General features: G+C 44.7%; 1 protein-coding gene across 1 annotated transcript in view; it reads right to left on the bottom strand.

The window, feature by feature from the left end:
* The window catches only part of LOC139553800 (kinesin-like protein KIF26B), a 253595-nt gene that overhangs the window by 156130 nt on the left and 78738 nt on the right, over positions 1 to 18727 (bottom strand). The window contains exons 3-4 of the mRNA XM_071366475.1: positions 13852 to 14544; positions 10719 to 10885 (exon numbers count right to left, since the gene is read on the bottom strand). Coding sequence (XP_071222576.1) covers positions 10719 to 10885; positions 13852 to 14544 — 860 coding nt within the window. The remainder of the gene's footprint in view (positions 1 to 10718; positions 10886 to 13851; positions 14545 to 18727) is intronic.

An 18727-nucleotide genomic window follows, 5' to 3' on the forward strand; every position in this document is an offset into this window, starting at 1 on the left:
GGGAGGAACTCTGCTGTCCTAGTTTCAGGGGGAAGATGGGCAGTGACTCTGCTGTCCTAGCTTCAAGGGGAAGATGGGGAGGAACTCTGCTGTCCTAGCTTCAGGGGGAAGATGGGGAGGGACTCTGCTGTCCTAGCTCCAAGGGGAAGATGGGGAGGAACTCTGCTGTCCTAGCTTCAGGGGGAAGATGGGGAGGGACTCTGCTGTCCTAGCTTCAAGGGGAAGATGGGGAGGGACTCTGCTGTCCTAGCTTCAAGGGGAAGATGGGGAGGGACTCTGCTGTCCTAGCTTCAAGGGGAAGATGGGGAGGGACTCTGCTGTCCTAGCTTCAAGGGGAAGATGGGGAGGGACTCTGCTGTCCTAGCTTCAAGGGGAAGATGGGGAGGGACTCTGCTGTCCTAGCTCCAAGGAGAAGATGGGGAGGGACTCTGCTGTCCTAGCTCCAAGGGGAAGATGGGGAGGGACTCTGCTGTCCTAGCTTCAAGGGGAAGATAGGGAGGGACTCTGCTGTCCTAGCTCCAAGGGGAAGATGGGGAGGGACTCTGCTGTCCTAGCTTCAGGGGGAAGCTGGTTCCACCATTGGGGTACAAGGACAGAGAAGAGCTTTGACTGGGCTGAGTGGGAGCTGCCCTCCCATAGGGGTGGGAGGGACAAGAGACCAGAGGTGGCAGAACGGAGTGTCAGGTTGGGATGTAGGGTTTGAACATAGCCTGAAGGTAGGGAGGTGCATTTCCCCTTGCTGATTCGTAGGCAAGCACCAGGGTCTTGAAGATGATGTGAGCTTCGACTGGGAGTCAGTGGAGTGTGTGGAGGAGCGGGGCATTTAGGATCTTGAATACAAAACACGTGTATTGGACAAGATTTTCCCATCTCAGGAGCTCATGCTTTCTGAGGATGTAACAGTGATGATGCTATTGGGCTTCCTATCAAGCACTTTGAGAGCCTGTTTGTAGACAGACTGAATGGGTTTTAATGTTGTACAGCAAGCCCTGGCCCAACTAGTCAAGCGGTATGTTAAATGGGGGAGTATCATAGCATTGAAGTACAGTTTTGCTGCCTCTGTAGTCAAAACATTTCGTATGTATCGGAAATTAGCTAGGTTGAATTTGAGTTACCTTTTTTACCTGCTTTCTGAAGGAAATATGATGTTTTAACCCTATCCATCACCTTAACCCTGACCTTAACCATTCGGAATTAATGCCTAAACTGAACCTTCGGAATTTGACGTTTATCCCCTCCCCCCGGACAAACATTGATGAAACCGTTTGAACAAATTTGTTTGTATAATTTAAAAAAAGTATTATTAAATGTTGTATTGTGTTCTGTGTTGTTCTATGAGAAAGAGCCCCAGAGCTCGCTCCATTTGTTCCCAATTCAAAACAAATTGCACATCAAACCTCCTAATTTCATGAGCACTTCAATAACCAGCAGATGTACTGGACATAAATCATCAACATTAAGGATCAGCCCGATGTCAATCATCGACATTAAGGATCAGCCCGCTGTCAATCATCGACATTAAGGATCAGCCCGCTGTCAATCATCGACATTAAGGATCAGCCCGCTGTCAATCATCGACATTAAGGATCAGCCCGATGTCAATCATCGACATTAAGGATCAGCCCGATGTCAATCATCGACATTAAGGATCAGCCCGATGTCAATCATCGACATTAACGATCGGCCCCATGTCAATCATCGACATTAACGATCGGCCCCATGTCAATCATCGACATTAACGATCGGCCCCATGTCAATCATCGACATTAACGATCGGCCCCATGTCAATCATCGACATTAACGATCAGCCCCATGTCAATCATCGACATTAACGATCAGCCCCATGTCAATCATCGACATTAACGATCAGCCCCATGTCAATCATCGACATTAACGATCAGCCCCATGTCAATCATCAACGATCAGCCCCATGTCAATCATCAACATTAACGATCAGCCCCATGTCAATCATCAACATTAACGATCAGCCCCATGTCAATCATCAACATTAACGATCAGCCCCATGTCAATCATCAACAATAACGATCAGCACCATGTCAATCATCAACGATCAGCCCCATGTCAATCATCAACATTAACGATCAGCCCCATGTCAATCATCAACATTAATGATCAGCCCCATGTCAATCACGTCTTTATGAGGCACTGTAACTAGGTTGATTACAATGCGTGATGAGTGCGTGTGTTGTTGCAGAAATAAATAGGCCTACGTTCATTTTGTACACACACACACACACACACACACACACACACACACACACACACACACACACACACACACACACACACACACACACACACACACACACACACACACACACACACACACACACACACACACACACACACACACACACACACACACACACACACACACACACACACACACACACACACACACACACGAATGTTCAAGCACTACCAAGGTGGAAAAACTGCTCAAAGTGAAAAGAAAGAAATGTGTGTTTCTCTCTCCTCTGTTAGTTATTACACCTTCTCTCTCCATCTGTTAGTTATTACACCTTCTCTCTCTCCTCTGTTAGTTATCACACCTTCTCTCTCCATCTGTTAGTTATTACACCTTCTCTCTCCATCTGTTAGTTATTACACCTTCTCTCTCCACTTAGTTATCACACCTTCTCTCTCCTCTGTTAGTTATCACGCCTTCTCTCTCCATCTGTTAGTTATCACGCCTTCTCTCTCCTCTGTTAGTTATCACGCCTTCTCTCTCCTCTGTTAGTTATCACGCCTTCTCTCTCCTCTGTTAGTTATCACGCCTTCTCTCTCCTCTGTTAGTTATCACGCCTTCTCTCTCCTCTGTTAGTTATTACGCCTTCTCTCTCTCCTCTGTTAGTTATTACGCCTTCTCTCTCTCCATCTGTTAGTTATTACGCCTTCTCTCTCCATCTGTTAGTTATTACGCCTTCTCTCTCCATCTGTTAGTTATTACGCCTTCTCTCTCCATCTGTTAGTTATTACGCCTTCTCTCTCCATCTGTTAGTTATTACGCCTTCTCTCTCCATCTGTTAGTTATTACACCTTCTCTCTCCATCTGGTAGTTATTACACCTTCTCTCTCCATCTGTTAGTTACACCTTCTCTCTCGCCTTAGTTAGTTCTCTCTCGCCTTCTCACCTTCTCTCTCGCCTTAGTTAGTTCTCTCTCCTCTGTTAGTTATTACACCTTCTCTCTCCTCTGTTATTACACCTTCTCTCTCCTCTGTTATTACACCTTCTCTCTCCTCTGTTATTACACCTTCTCTCTCCTCTGTTATTACACCTTCTCTCTCCTCAGTTATTACACCTTCTCTCTCCTCAGTTATTACACCTTCTCTCTCCTCTGTTAGTTATTACACCTTCTCTCTCCTCTGTTAGTTATTACACCTTCTCTCTCCTCTGTTAGTTATTACACCTTCTCTCTCCTCTGTTAGTTATTACACCTTCTCTCTCCTCTGTTAGTTATTACACCTTCTCTCTCCTCTGTTAGTTATTACACCTTCTCTCTCCTCTGTTAGTTATTACACCTTCTCTCTCCTCTGTTAGTTATTACACCTTCTCTCTCCTCTGTTAGTTATTACACCTTCTCTCTCCTCTGTTAGTTATTACACCTTCTCTCTCCTCTGTTAGTTATTACACCTTCTCTCTCCTCTGTTAGTTATTACACCTTCTCTCTCCTCTGTTAGTTATTACACCTTCTCTCTCCTCTGTTAGTTATTACACCTTCTCTCTCCTCTGTTAGTTATTACACCTTCTCTCTCCTCTGTTAGTTATTACACCTTCTCTCTCCTCTGTTAGTTATTACACCTTCTCTCTCCTCTGTTAGTTATTACACCTTCTCTCTCCTCTGTTAGTTATTACACCTTCTCTCTCCTCTGTTAGTTATTACACCTTCTCTCTCCTCTGTTAGTTATTACACCTTCTCTCTCCTCTGTTAGTTATTACACCTTCTCTCTCCTCTGTTAGTTATTACACCTTCTCTCTCCTCTGTTAGTTATTACACCTTCTCTCTCCTCTGTTAGTTATTACACCTTCTCTCTCCTCTGTTAGTTATTACACCTTCTCTCTCCTCTGTTAGTTATTACACCTTCTCTCTCCTCTGTTAGTTATTACACCTTCTCTCTCCTCTGTTAGTTATTACACCTTCTCTCTCCTCTGTTAGTTATTACACCTTCTCTCTCCTCTGTTAGTTATTACACCTTCTCTCTCCTCTGTTAGTTATTACACCTTCTCTCTCCTCTGTTAGTTATTACACCTTCTCTCTCCTCTGTTAGTTATTACACCTTCTCTCTCCTCTGTTAGTTATTACACCTTCTCTCTCCTCTGTTAGTTATTACACCTTCTCTCTCCTCTGTTAGTTATTACACCTTCTCTCTCCTCTGTTAGTTATTACACCTTCTCTCTCCTCTGTTAGTTATTACACCTTCTCTCTCCTCTGTTAGTTATTACACCTTCTCTCTCCTCTGTTAGTTATTACACCTTCTCTCTCCTCTGTTAGTTATTACACCTTCTCTCTCCTCTGTTAGTTATTACACCTTCTCTCTCCTCTGTTAGTTATTACACCTTCTCTCTCCTCTGTTAGTTATTACACCTTCTCTCTCCTCTGTTAGTTATTACACCTTCTCTCTCCTCTGTTAGTTATTACACCTTCTCTCTCCTCTGTTAGTTATTACACCTTCTCTCTCCTCTGTTAGTTATTACACCTTCTCTCTCCTCTGTTAGTTATTACACCTTCTCTCTCCTCTGTTAGTTATTACACCTTCTCTCTCCTCTGTTAGTTATTACACCTTCTCTCTCCTCTGTTAGTTATTACACCTTCTCTCTCCTCTGTTAGTTATTACACCTTCTCTCTCCTCTGTTAGTTATTACACCTTCTCTCTCCTCTGTTAGTTATTACACCTTCTCTCTCCTCTGTTTCCCCAGAACATGTCTTATTTATCACATACTGGATTCATCATCTACACATCTCCTCTTAGTTTCATTGTTCTCTATGCTAGCCATCAATACTCAGGACAGGAGAGCAGAGGAAAGGAGAGGAGACGAAGGGAGAGGACGAGAGAGGAAACGAAAGGAGGAAAGGAAAGGGGAGGAGAGGAGAGGAGAAAGGAAAGGGGAGGAAATGAGAGGAAGGGAGAGGGGAGAAGGGAGGAGAGGAAGGTAGAGAAGAGGAAAGGAGAGGGGGGAAGAGGGGAGAAGACGAGAAGGGAGAGGAGAGGAAGGTAGAGGAAGGTAGAGGAGAGGAAAGGAAAGGAGAGGGGGGAAGAGGAGAGGAGAGGAAGTCAGACATAAGAAAGGACCATAAATCATAGCTCACACACACACCTCCTCATCCAGACATACAGGTCATGACACCTGTATCATAAAACACACAGCCAGTTACAGCTGGCATAAATCTATACACAGACAGGCAGGAGAGAGTGTGTGTCTGTGTGACAATGTGTGTGTGGAATGTCATTCAGGTGTGTGTGCAGCTAGAACCCCAAACACACACACCTCCATACGATTTACGACCCCCATCTCCTCTCACCTGCTTGACAGCCTGAACACAGCCAACACTGTCTGCTACACAGGAGCATGGCACTCGTAAATCACACACACACACACAACATCAAAGCTACAGAGCGATGTACACATATGGAAAAACCAGGAATCAATAACGTTCCTGAGGGAACAAAATGAATTTATATAGATGAAAGTTATCGAGTGCTGTACCTCATAGGTATGTATGTGTGTGTGCATATTGCATTCAGTATATCTTTCCCCCAGCTAACTCACCTTGACATTATCAGGACATTATATTACGGAAACATTGGCACAGCCTGGCACAGCCTGGCACAGCCTGGCACAGCCTGACACAGCCTGACACAGCCTGACACAGAGTAGCCATAACACTTATATAGGCCATAACTTAGTGGCCCTAACACGTATACAGTATAGACCATAACTTAGAGTGTATGGTTCATTTTATAATATACAGTATGTGTACGAGCACGTAAGTTTTGAGAGGGAGTTGAGAGTGAGATTGCCAGAAGCAGTTTGTCTGTTAGAGTAGGGAAGGAACACAGATATAGGGCTCGATAAGTGTTAAACGCACGTCAGTTTGCAACGTCGTCATGGATAAAACTGCCGCACTGGCATTTTCCAGCCTTAACGTCAGGTTCAGCTATTTACCTGTGTAACATCAGCTCGCTTGCCTTGCCAATATCTGAGGTGTGTCCTTAAAAACAATTGCAAAAGTGGACAATTTCATACAGTGCTAACGCGAAATTTTAAGACCCACAAAAAGCAGGTTTTAATGGTAACACAGTAGATAAAGGCATGGACTTCGAGAGTGGAGGCGCAGCCTCTCCAGACATGACACACAGTGGCCATGGAAGGAGAGATGTTCATGACACACAGTGGCCATGGAAGGAGAGATGTTCATAACACACAGTGGCCATGGAAGGAGAGCTGTTCATGACACACAGTGGCCATGGAAGGAGAGATGTTCATGACACACAGTGGCCATGGAAGGAGAGATGTTCATGACACACAGTGGCCATGGAAGGAGAGCTGTTCATGACACACAGTGGCCATGGAAGGAGAGCTGTTCATGACACACAGTGGCCATGGAAGGAGAGCTGTTCATGACACACAGTGGCCATGGAAGGAGAGATGTTCATAACACACAGTGGCCATGGAAGGAGAGATGTTCATGACACACAGTGGCCATGGAAGGAGAGATGTTCATGACACACAGTGGCCATGGAAGGAGAGATGTTCATGACACACAGTGGCCATGGAAGTAGAGATGTTCATGACACACAGTGGCCATGGAAGGAGAGATGTTCATGACACACAGTGGCCATGGAAGTAGAGATGTTCATGACACACAGTGGCCATGGAAGGAGAGATGTTCATGACACACAGTGGCCATGGAAGTAGAGATGTTCATGACACACAGTGGCCATGGAAGGAGAGATGTTCATGATACACAGTGGCCATGGAAGGAGAGATGTTCATGATACACAGTGGCCATGGAAGTAGAGATGTTCATAACACACAGTGGCCATGGAAGGAGAGATGTTCATAACACACAGTGGCCATGGAAGGAGTGATGTGCCTTTTGTGCCGGTGAATCTCGTGTTTAGAATCTCGTGTTTAGTTTGATTAAAATCCAATCAACCATAGCCTCCCAACCCCCTAATCAAGGCCGATTTAGCAGCATCACATAGGTACATCTGTTTATCCTGGCCATTTGCCAAAAGTAGCCTTAAATAAAGCGTTTTTAAATGGTCTAGTGAGAGTGTGTTGAAATATTTTGGAGGTTTTTGCCCTCATGCTTTTTCACTATTCACAAACCTGGGCTATCCTTCCCCTTCCCCTTGTCCGATTACCAAAGACATGCTCCTCCAGTCCAAACTATTCACTCCTATAACGCCATATCAACGACAGATTGTCAAAACAATCTGCCTCGCACATAGGTAATGATACACTTGACAGGAGCCTAGTACTTATGCATAGACGTGCAAATGTTATGTGTAAAGACATTTAGGCCTATGTGTGCACACAGTGCCATGGAACGAGAGAAGCGATTTATGATATCGTGCCTCTAACCCGATCCTATTTAGAAATATTGTTGTTGGTTTAAAAAAACAGATTGATTGTACATGAGAACGTACATGGCTGGAATGCAATGCAATTTCATCTGCTATTTCTGGAGGAGTGCAAACGTGCTCTGAAAGATGGTTCCATTATGTTTACAAAACATTACATTTGTGAGCACCATAGGGGTGGAAAAAGTACCCAATTGTCATACTTGAGTAAAAGTAAAGATACCTTAATAGAAAATGACTCAAGTAAAAGTGAAAGTCACCCAGTAAAATTCTACTTGAGTAAAAGTCAAAGTATTTGGTTTAAAATATACTTACGTATCAAAAGTATAAATAAAAAGTATAAATCATTTCAAATTCCTTATATTGAGCAAACCAGATGACACCATTTTATTATTTTATTTACGGAAAGCCAGGGGCACATTCCAACACTATTTACAGACAAAGCATGTGTGTTTAGTGAGTCCGCCAGATCAGAGGCAGTAGGGATGAGCAGGGATGTTCTGTTGATAAGTGCGTGAATTTGACTATTTTCCTGTCCTGCTAAGCATTCAAAATGTAACGAGTACTTCTGGGTGTCAAGGGAAATGTAGTGAAGTAAAAGTATTAAAAAATATAAATAGCAAAGTAAAGTACAGATACCCCAAAGAACTACTTCAGTAGTACTTTAAAGTATTTTTACTTAAGTACTTTACACCACTGCATAACGGTGAGTGGACCTTTATCCAGCTCCTGTGAAAAGTGGGTAAAACCCTCCATATTCTAAATGGCCTTGTCTGAATTATACACCCACGAGGATCAATCACGGTGCCTGGAACTCTGTTTAGACATGACTATTTAAAACAAGTTGCTGTTTTGGTTTTATTCAAATTTCATTAGAATTATACACTGTCTTTTTAGGCCCTATCAATAGCCTAGTGAATTTAATCTTTCTTATTGACTATGTTTGGCAGACTGCAATTTACAGTAGGCCCTAGCCCCTATATCAGGGTGAATGCTATAGCCGATGTTTAACAATGTATTTCTATATTGAAGCAATGCTACTAGAACAATGTTGACTGAAAACATGTTCAACATATTTAGCAGATATGGGGCAGGCTATTTAAGGAAGGAGGCTATAACGGACTAACATTCAAATTGGAGTTGATGACAACGCAATACATTAAAAAAAATGTAAATACATAACTTGAAGAAACCACATATTTAGCCATGGAGCACGTTCTGATTGGCCAGTGAGGAGCCAAGCCTCAACACACCCACAACTTCTTTATTCATCAAAACCAAGCTGCTGCGCCCATAATTCCGGTTGTGAAAATAGCTAAACATATGTCTGACACACCCCCGAACCTATAACGCTACAGCCAGCGGTAAGACTTGCCATTGCATTATGTTTGTTAAAATAGAGTCCATGGTGTCTGCCGCACAGATACCAGAGTTAACATACAACACAGTTATCTAATTGTATCTCTATCCCTCCCTCTCTTCCTAACTATGTCAGGATGGAGAGAACAGAGACCAGGACTTAAGACAAATCAAAGGTTAGAATTATACATCTAGAAGAAAGACTACAGATCAGAGGTTTGGGTTTAAACTACAGAGATCAGAGGTGGTATATCCTTAATTATAAACTGGGTGGTTCGAGCTCTGAATGCTGATTGGCTGACAGCTGTGCTATATCAGGCCATATACCACAGGTATGACAAAACACTTATTTTTACTGCTCTAATAACGTTGGTAACCAGTTAATAATAGCAATAAGGCACCTCTGGGTTTTGTGGTCGTTGTGCCTAAGAACAGCCCATAGCCGTGGTATATTGGAAGTGGTGTTGGAGGGCCAGTAGGAGGCACTCTTTCCTCTGGTCTAAAAAAATAATAATATCCCAATGCCCAAGGGCAGTGATTGGGGACACTGCCCTGTGTAGGGTGCTGTCTTCCGGATGGGACGTTAAACGGGTGTCCTGACTCTCTGAGGTCATTAAAGATCCCATGGCACTTATCGTAAGAGTAGGGGTGTTAACCCCGGTGTCCTGGCTAAATTCCCAATCTGGCCCTCAAACCATCACGGTCACCTAATAATCCCCAGTTTACAATTGGCTCATTCATCCCCCTCCTCTCCCCTGTAACTATTCCCCAGTTCGTTGCTGCAAATGAGAACGTGTTCTCAGTCAACTTACCTGGTAAAATAACGGATAAATGAAAAAAATATATATATATATATTGGCCATATACCATACCCCCCTGACCTTATTGCTTAATTATCAATTGGGTGGTTCGAGCCCTGAATGCTGATTGGCGTTGCATTGTGCCTAAGAACAGCCCTTAGCCATGGTATATCGGCCATATACCACACCCCCACTGGCCTTATTGCTTAAATCTAGCCAGATAACATTCAGCAATATAGCGAGATAGGACATTTGGGATGAGGTTAGTATTTGAGAAGGGATGTGTAACACAATGTATCGCAGAGTGAAATACCTGGAGGTATGCAATGCAGAATCTGCCCTCACATTTTTTTGTGGGGTGGCGTTTTTTAGGAGAATGTTGGCCTCGATGTCTTAACTGTCATAGACACAGACACTGAGATATTAATCTTTTGACGTTAGTTATTCATGTATCGCCTGAGTTATTGACGACTGTACTAGGATGTGTGTGTTTTATTGATGTACTGTCAGTCTTAATATTCCTATTATTGATTATGTACAGAGCATTCAGAAAGCATTCAGGCTTCCCTTTTTCCACATGTTGTTACGTATTATTCTAAAATGGATTAAATCGTTTTTTTCAGTCATCAATCTACACACAATATCCCATAATGACGAGCAAAAACTTTTTAAAGATATTTTTGCAAATGCATTAAAAATAAAAAACGGAATACTTTCCGAATGCACTGTAACTTATACGTCTACTGAATATAGAACTGGTTAACAGGCCTCACGCACACGCACACGCACACGCACACGTCTCTTTCCACACAGTTGACTCATTTGGGAAGATTGCAGGGGAAGGGCTGAAGGACTCTGCAGGTCTTTGTCAGTGTGTGTGTGTCTAACTGTGCGTTTACATGTACACTGTATAAAGGTGTAAAGTTATATAAATCTGGTTGTTCTTACCTGGCGAAGAAGGATGCAGCGGCAGAGGTGGTGGTTGGGGTTGCCGTGGTAACCTGCAAAGTGGGAGGGACCTGGGAGGGTGAGGGGGCGGGGAGATCAGCATTGTAGAGATTCAGAGCCTCCTCCGTCAGACCCTCTCTACACCCCTCTGATATCATCTGGGAGATCTACACACACACACACACACACACACACATTATATAACAATAACAACACAAAAGAGAAAGGGGGACATCGGAGAGAGATGGAGAGAGATGGTCACACGTTGTGTGACTGGAACGGCAACAGACAGAAACAGTAGTAAGTATAGAGCACTGGAGGAACTACACCTGTTTGTTTGCTTTAAGGTGAGAAAATAACAGGTTTTCCTTCCACTGGTGACACAGTGCCAGTCAGACCAGAGGGAGACCTGGTGCCATCCTCCTCCATCTGTCACCTCCATATTACCCGACTGGCACAGCTCTCTCTCTCGATCTCTCGATAGAGATCTGATTGTTCCTCTTGAATGTGTTGATCAAGTTAACCTTAACAATTTATTTTCAAATTTTCAGTAATGTTTGTTAAGTATAAAGAATATTCATAAAACTAATGCATTGGATTCATCTAGTGATTCATATAGTATTTTTGACTATAGGTGCTTTACATTGTATGGGGCTGTAAGTCCTATCCAGTATCCACCACTAATATGTTGTCCTACCTGGATGGATGAAGCTCGGCGGCCATTTTGTGCCAGCAGGCTCACGCCATATCGCTGTATCAGCACTCTTTAAATGTCATCCCGATATAGGGAACCATTTATAAAGCTCTCTCTCTCTCCTTTTCTTCCCCCCCCAAATCTCTCCTTCTCCATCTCATCACTCTCACTCTGCTTTCTTCTCAACTCCCTAGCTCCCTCTCCTTCAACATGCACACACACCCCAGCAGTAGTCTAGCTCTGGAGGTTGTGTGTGACCTGTCTGAATTCACAGTGATTTATCATCATGTTCTCGCTCTGCTCGAATGGTAAAACAGGAGTGTTAAAGTCACACTGTTACTGCAGGGAAGAAGAGAGATGAGCCACACACACACACACACACGGTTGATTGATTGGCTAATTAGTGTAGAAGTAGTCTACTTGCGTCATCCACAGACCGAAATACCTGATTTAGAAACAGAAATATAGGACATCTGCCACATGCACCATACTGGGAGGTGTGTGTGTGTGTGTGTGTGTGTGTGTGTGTGTGTGTGTGTGTGTGTGTGTGTGTGTGTGTGTGTGTGTGTGTGTGTGTGTGTGTGTGTGTGTGTGTGTGTGTGTGTGTGTGTGTGGCTACTCGATCGGGTGCCAGCACTTGACTGCTTGCGGGAGCCTAACCCTTCTTGATTAGCGTGCAGCTGTTCTACACTGCTAAAGCATGGTATTAGTATCACAGGGCTATGCTACAGGCTAGGCTATATGCTACTATGGCATAATGTGAAGACAATGGCTGACTGATGGCTCTTTGATGGGCGTCGTGCCATCTCAGCACAAGGGAAATGGAGGGAAGAAATAAAATGGACTCGTATATCTTAAAGCTCCTGAGTGGCGCAGCAGTCTAAGGCACTGCATCTCAGTGCTAGAGGCGTCACTGCAGACCGTGGTTCGATCCCGAGCTGTATCAGAACCGGCTGTGATCGGGAGTCCCATAGGGCAGCGCACAATTGGCCCAGCGTCGTCTGAGTTAGGGGAGGGTTCGTCATTGTAAAATAAGAATTTATTCTTAACTGACTTGCCTAGTTAAATAAAGGTTCAATTTAAAAAATAATAATATCCTCCTGACTCTATTCCACAGACATACAAACACACACACACACACACACACAGACACACACACACACACACACACACACACAGTGTATTTCTAGTAGCACCCTGGGCTGTGTGCCAGGCAGGCCTCAGAGAGGTGACCTTGTGACAGGGGATGGAGGGATAGAGGAGAGAAAAGGAGGGAGGGGACGGACGAAGGGAATGGAGGACACAGACAGGGAGTGAGGGATGAATTCGACAGAAGGGCTAGAAAAAGGCTTAGGGGAGGTGAAGAAGGGTTCGGAGTGTAGGGGACAGGGGAGTGTGAGGGAGAGACAAGATGATGATGAGGGGGGTGAGGGAGAGAGGGGAAGGGGGGGGTCGATGAGGGGGTAAGGAGATGAGGGGAACAGGGGAGATGAGGCGGTAGGGAGATGAGAGAAACAGGGGAGATGAGGCGGTAGGGAGATGAGGTAGAGGGACACGGGGTGGTAGGGAGAGGAGAGGTGAGGGACACGGGGTGGCAGGGAGAGGAGAGGTGAGGGACACGGGGTGGTAGGGAGAGGAGAGGTGAGGGACACGGGGTGGTAGGGAGAGGAGAGGTGAGGGACAGGGGGTGGGAGAGAGGTGAGGGAGAACAGGGGTGACAGGAGAGTTCCCTGGAGTCCTCATTATCAGGATATTCATTATTACATGGAATCAGAACACAGAGCACTAACTCTCCCTCTCATTTTTACATACTTTAAGAATGATTTTACATACTTTTCAGACTTGATTTGCCCTAACTGCAGTCTATAGTGAATAATACATCTACAGGCTCTCCACCCCCCACCCCCATCCCACCTGTCTCTTTCGATAACAGTCCTCTCCCAGAAGCCTTTGTTCCAAGAGGTGTCCTCATCTTCCCTTCGGTTACCACTCTCAGCTGAGGACAGCCTCCACTCACTCACATACACTTTGTCTGATCCCTTGCTCATGGCTAATATACGTCATCGGGGCCAAACACAATCTAATGAACCTTACGTGACTCGACACCCGGGACAGACTGCAACCTGATTTCAGAGGAAAAGGGAGGACAGAAGCTCAGTTCAACCTCACAGTTCCTCTTCTCCCTTTGGTCAACAAATTGGGGGAGACATTTTGAAAAATAAGGTCAAAATGGGCCCTAAAGTCAGACACGGAACATAACAATTCCACATTTTGTTTTGTTCCAAACCTCTTTCCAGTTACACACTTTTTGGAAACAGATCCACTTCCATTAAGTTTGATCTTCCCCCCCCCAATTCTAACTACCTGCATTTCAAAAAGTTTATCATCACACACACACACACACACACACACACACACACACACAGACACACAGCATACCTGGTAGGGGTAGAGTGTGACTCCTCCTCCATTACTGCGAGACATGTACTGGTGAGCCTGCAGGGCTGCCGTGCTCAGTAACGCTCCGCTACCAGAACCGTTATTACTGGGGCTGTGGGGCGGCTGGGCCGGCTGAACACAACTGGCTTTACTGCTGTGTGCCGGAGAGCCGTTTCTCCTCTCAACCCCCAAGCCGACCCCTAGGGAGCTGGGCTTGGACCCATAGCGGGGGTATCCTCCCTGGTGCACAGAGGATGGAGCTGGCGATGAGGGGGCTGGAGCTAGAGCTGAAGAGGCTGCCTGGGCAGAGGTTTGCCCCACAGATGCTGCACCTTGGCAGGGGTTGGAGGCAGTGTGGCTGGGGCTTGAGGATGATGCACTAGAGGAGGACGGAGGCATGGTAGGGTGCTGTGGGTGTGGATGGGGGTAGGCTGCTGAGGCTGAGAGGAGGTAGGCCCAGTCCCGTGGTGCTGTGGGGCCCTGGGGAAGGCCACTGCGGCTGGGCAGGGTGGGGGGCGAGCTGGGGGACAAGTCCCACTGGTCCAAGGTCAGCACCATGTGGACTGCTTCCTGTTTCAGCTGGGTCAGATGAGTGGAACACACATCACAGCGACTGTCACGCTCGTTCCACGCCCGCCGCGAGCTGTTGGGCACCTGGAGCTTGTCGTGGAGGAGGAGGGAGAAGGAGGGATCCTACGAAAAATAGAGAAAAAGAGAAGGAGAAAGGTGATTAGTTATGTTATTTACACTGGTTGACAACACTACATCTTCCCAATGCAGAGTACTGTGGATCGGAAATAGGCTGTGGTTGATTCTGATGGTAGCGTACATTAAACAAACAATGGAGAAACTAACACACACACACTGGATTTGTATCTATTTGAACACTCTGAAGCTCTCTGTTCAGAGAGATAAAGCTTCTAAGAGTCGACTGAACAAACAAAAAGGTCTTTCTCCTGCCGGACTTTGTCTGCTTGTTTGGTTTAGCAGAAGAAGAAAGACAAAGGCAGAACTCATTAACCAAGTTGTTCAGAGAGAGATAGAAACTACAGATACAGAGAAACAAATGAAGAGAAAGGGAAAAATAAGAGATAGAGAGGAGAGAGAACAGGGTTGGGGGAGAGAGCAGAGGCGAGAGAGAGAGAGAGAGGGAGACAGAGACAGAGACAGAGAGAGAGAGAGAGAGAGAGAGAGAGAGAGAGAGAGACAGAGAGAGAGAGACAGAGAGAGACAGAGAGAGAGAGAGAGAGAGAGAGAGAGAGAGAGAGAGAGAGAGAGAGAGAGAGAGAGAGAGAGAGAGAGAGAGAGAGAGAGAGAGACAGAGAGACAGAGAGAGAGAGAGAGAGAGAGAGAGAGAGAGAGAGAGAGAGAGAGAGAGACAACCCATATTTATGCTTATTTATTTTAACTTGTGTGCTTTAACCATTTGTACATTGTTACAACACTGCATATATATAATATGACATTTGTAATGTCTTTATTGTTTTGAAACTTCTGTATGTGTAATGTTTACTGTTCATTTTTATTGTTTATTTGACTTTTGTATATTACCTACCTCACTTGCTTTGGCAATGTTAACACATGTTTCCCATGCCAATAAAGCCCCTTGAATTGAGAATTGAATTGAGAATTGAGAGAGAGAGAGAGAGAGACAGAGAGAGAGACACAGAGAGAGAGAGACACAGAGAGAGAGAAGAGAAGACAAGAGAAGACAGGCTATGTGCTCACTGCCCACAAAATGAGGTGGAAACTGAGCTGCACTTCCTAACCTCCTGCCCAATGTATGACCATATTAGAGAGACATATTTCCCACAGATTACACAGATCCACAAAGAATTTGAAAACAAATCCAATTTTGATAAACTCCCATATCTACTGGGAGAAATTCCACAGTGTGCCATCACAGCAGCAAGATTTGTGACCTGTTGCCACAAGAAAAGGGCAACCAGTGAAGAACAAACACCATTGTAAATACAACCCATATTTATGCTTATTTATTTTAACTTGTGTGCTTTAACCATTTGTACATTGTTACAACACTGTATATATATAATATAACATTTGTAATGTCTTTATTGTTTTGAAACTTCTGTATGTGTAATGTTTACTGTTAATTTGTATTGTTTATTTCACTTTTGTATAATATCTACCTCACTTGCTTTGGCAATGTTAACACGTTTCCCATGCCAATAAAGCCCCTTGAATTGAATTGAATTGAATTGAATTGAATTGAGAGAGAGACAGAGAGAGAGAGACACAGAGAGAGAGAGAGACAGAGAGAGAGAGAGACAGAGAGAGAGACACAGAGAGAGAGAGACACAGAGAGAGAGAGAGACAGAGAGAGAGAGACACAGAGAGAGAGAGAGAGACAGAGAGAGAGAGAGACAGAGAGAGAGAGAGACAGAGAGAGAGAGAGACAGAGAGAGAGAGAGACAGAGAGAGAGAGAGACAGAGAGAGAGAGAGACAGAGAGAGAGAGAGACAGAGAGAGAGACAGAGAGAGAGAGAGAGAGAGAGAGACACAGAGAGAGAGAGAGACAGAGAGAGAGAGAGACAGAGAGAGAGAGACACAGAGAGAGAGACAGAGAGAGAGACAGAGACAGAGACAGAGACCGAGACCGAGACCGAGACAGAGACAGAGAGAGAGAGAGAGAGAGACACAGAGAGACACAGAGAGACACAGAGAGAGAGAGAGACACAGATAGAGAGAGAGACAGAGAGAGAGCGAGGAGAGAGAACGGGGGGGGGGTGTAGAGAGAAAGCACGCAGGGCATTCTACGCAATTAAAAAGCAAATTCAAATTGAAATACCTATTCAAATTTGGCAAAAACTAATTGAATATGTCATTGAACCAATTGCACTTTATGGCAGCGAGGTGTGGGGTCCACTTGCAAAACAAGATTTCATCAAATGGGACAAACATCCCATTGAAACCCTGCATGCAGAGTTCTGTAAGATTCTCCTACATGTCCAGAGGAAAACTACAAACAATGCATGCAGGGCAGAATTAGGCAAATATCCACTAATAATAAAAACTCAAAAAAGAGCAATTAAGTTTTGGAAACATCTAAAATACAGTGACCCCCTCTCATATCACTACCAAGCCCTGCAATGCCAAGAGCTGAGCAAAGAAAAGAGTCCCCTCATCCAGCTGGTCCTGGGGCTGAGTTCACAAACCTGTTCTACTAACACACTGAAGCCTCAGGACCAGAACATCCAATCAATCAGGATAAACCAAATTACAACACAGTCAAAACAAAACTATATTGCTTATTGGGAAACACAAGCACAAGCACAGAGCAAAATGCAGTGCTATCTGGCCCTAAATCGACAGTACACCGCGGCTAAATATTTGACCATGGTTACTGATCAAAACCTTAGAAAAACCTTGACAAAGTACAGGCTCAGTGAGCACAGCCTTGCCATTGAGAAGGGTAGAGACAGGAAAACCTGGCTCCCTGTAGAGGAAAGGCTGTGCAACCACTGCACAACAGCAGAACCTGAGACGGAGCTGCATTTCCTAAATAATGTCAAAAATATAAAACAATTAGAGAGTGTCATTTCCCCAAATTTGAAACTCTTATTCAAGGTTTCAAAGACCTCTCTGATGAGGATAGGCTACCAGTCCTGTTGGGGGAGGACGCAGAGAGCTGTGGGTTGGCAGCGCACTACATTGCTGCCTGCCGTAAGTTGAGGGACAGTGTCTGACAGACCAATCAACCTGCACATGTCCTCTACTATGTGCTTATTGTTATTGTTGAATGTATGGTTATTTTGACCCTTGTTTATTGTTGTTACTGTTGTCCCGTTGACCATTTTGATTCTCATTTTTATATTGTAAATAAGCTTTGGCAATATGTACATTGTTACGTCATGCCAATAAAGCAAATTGAATTGAGAGAGGAGAGAGAACGGGGGTGGTGTAGAGAGAGAACGGGGGTGGTGTAGAGAGAGAACGGGGGTGGTGTAGAGAGAGAACGGGGGTGGTGTAGAGAGAGAACGGGGGTGGTGTAGAGAGAGAACGGGGGTGGTGTAGAGAGAGAACGGGGGTGGTGTAGAGAGAGAACGGGGGTGGTGTAGAGAGAGAACGGGGGTGGTGTAGAGAGAGAGAGTATATAGACAATGACATTTGAAATGTCTTTATTCTTTTGGAACTTCTGGGAGTGTAATGTTAACTGTTCATTTTTATTGTTTATTTCACTTTTGTTAATTATCTACTTCACTTGCTTAGGCAATGTTAATATATGTTTCCCATGCCAATAACGCCCATTGAATTGAATTTGAATAGACAGACAGACAGACAGAGACATAAAGAAACCAAACCTACAGCCTGCAGACACACAGCAATAAATGAAACACACACACACACACAAGCAAACAGTATGTTCATACGCACAAACAAGGACAGGACACAACTCTTTCTGTTCTCTCTGAAGGTAAAAGCCATTCACCTTCACTCTTCCTGACTCTGCTATACCTGTATGAAGCCTGGAGTCTGAAGGCAGCATTATTCTCCACTCTGCTATACCTGTATGAAGCCTGGAGTCTGAAGGCAGCATTATTCTCCACTCTGCTATACCTGTATGAAGCCTGGAGTCTGAAGGCAGCATTATTCTCCACTCTGCTATACCTGTATGAAGCCTGGAGTCTGAAGGCAGCATTATTCTCCACTCTGCTATACCTGTATGAAGCCTGGAGTCTGAAGGCAGCATTATTCTCCACTCTGCTATACCTGTATGAAGCCTGGAGTCTGAAGGCAGCATTATTCTCCACTCTGCTATACCTGTATGAAGCCTGGAGTCTGAAGGCAGCATTATTCTCCACTCTGCTATACCTGTATAAAGCCTGGAGTCTGAAGGCAGCATTATTCTCCACTC

This window comes from Salvelinus alpinus, chromosome 25 (assembly GCF_045679555.1).
Source record: "Salvelinus alpinus chromosome 25, SLU_Salpinus.1, whole genome shotgun sequence".
Classification (NCBI taxonomy): domain Eukaryota; kingdom Metazoa; phylum Chordata; class Actinopteri; order Salmoniformes; family Salmonidae; genus Salvelinus; species Salvelinus alpinus.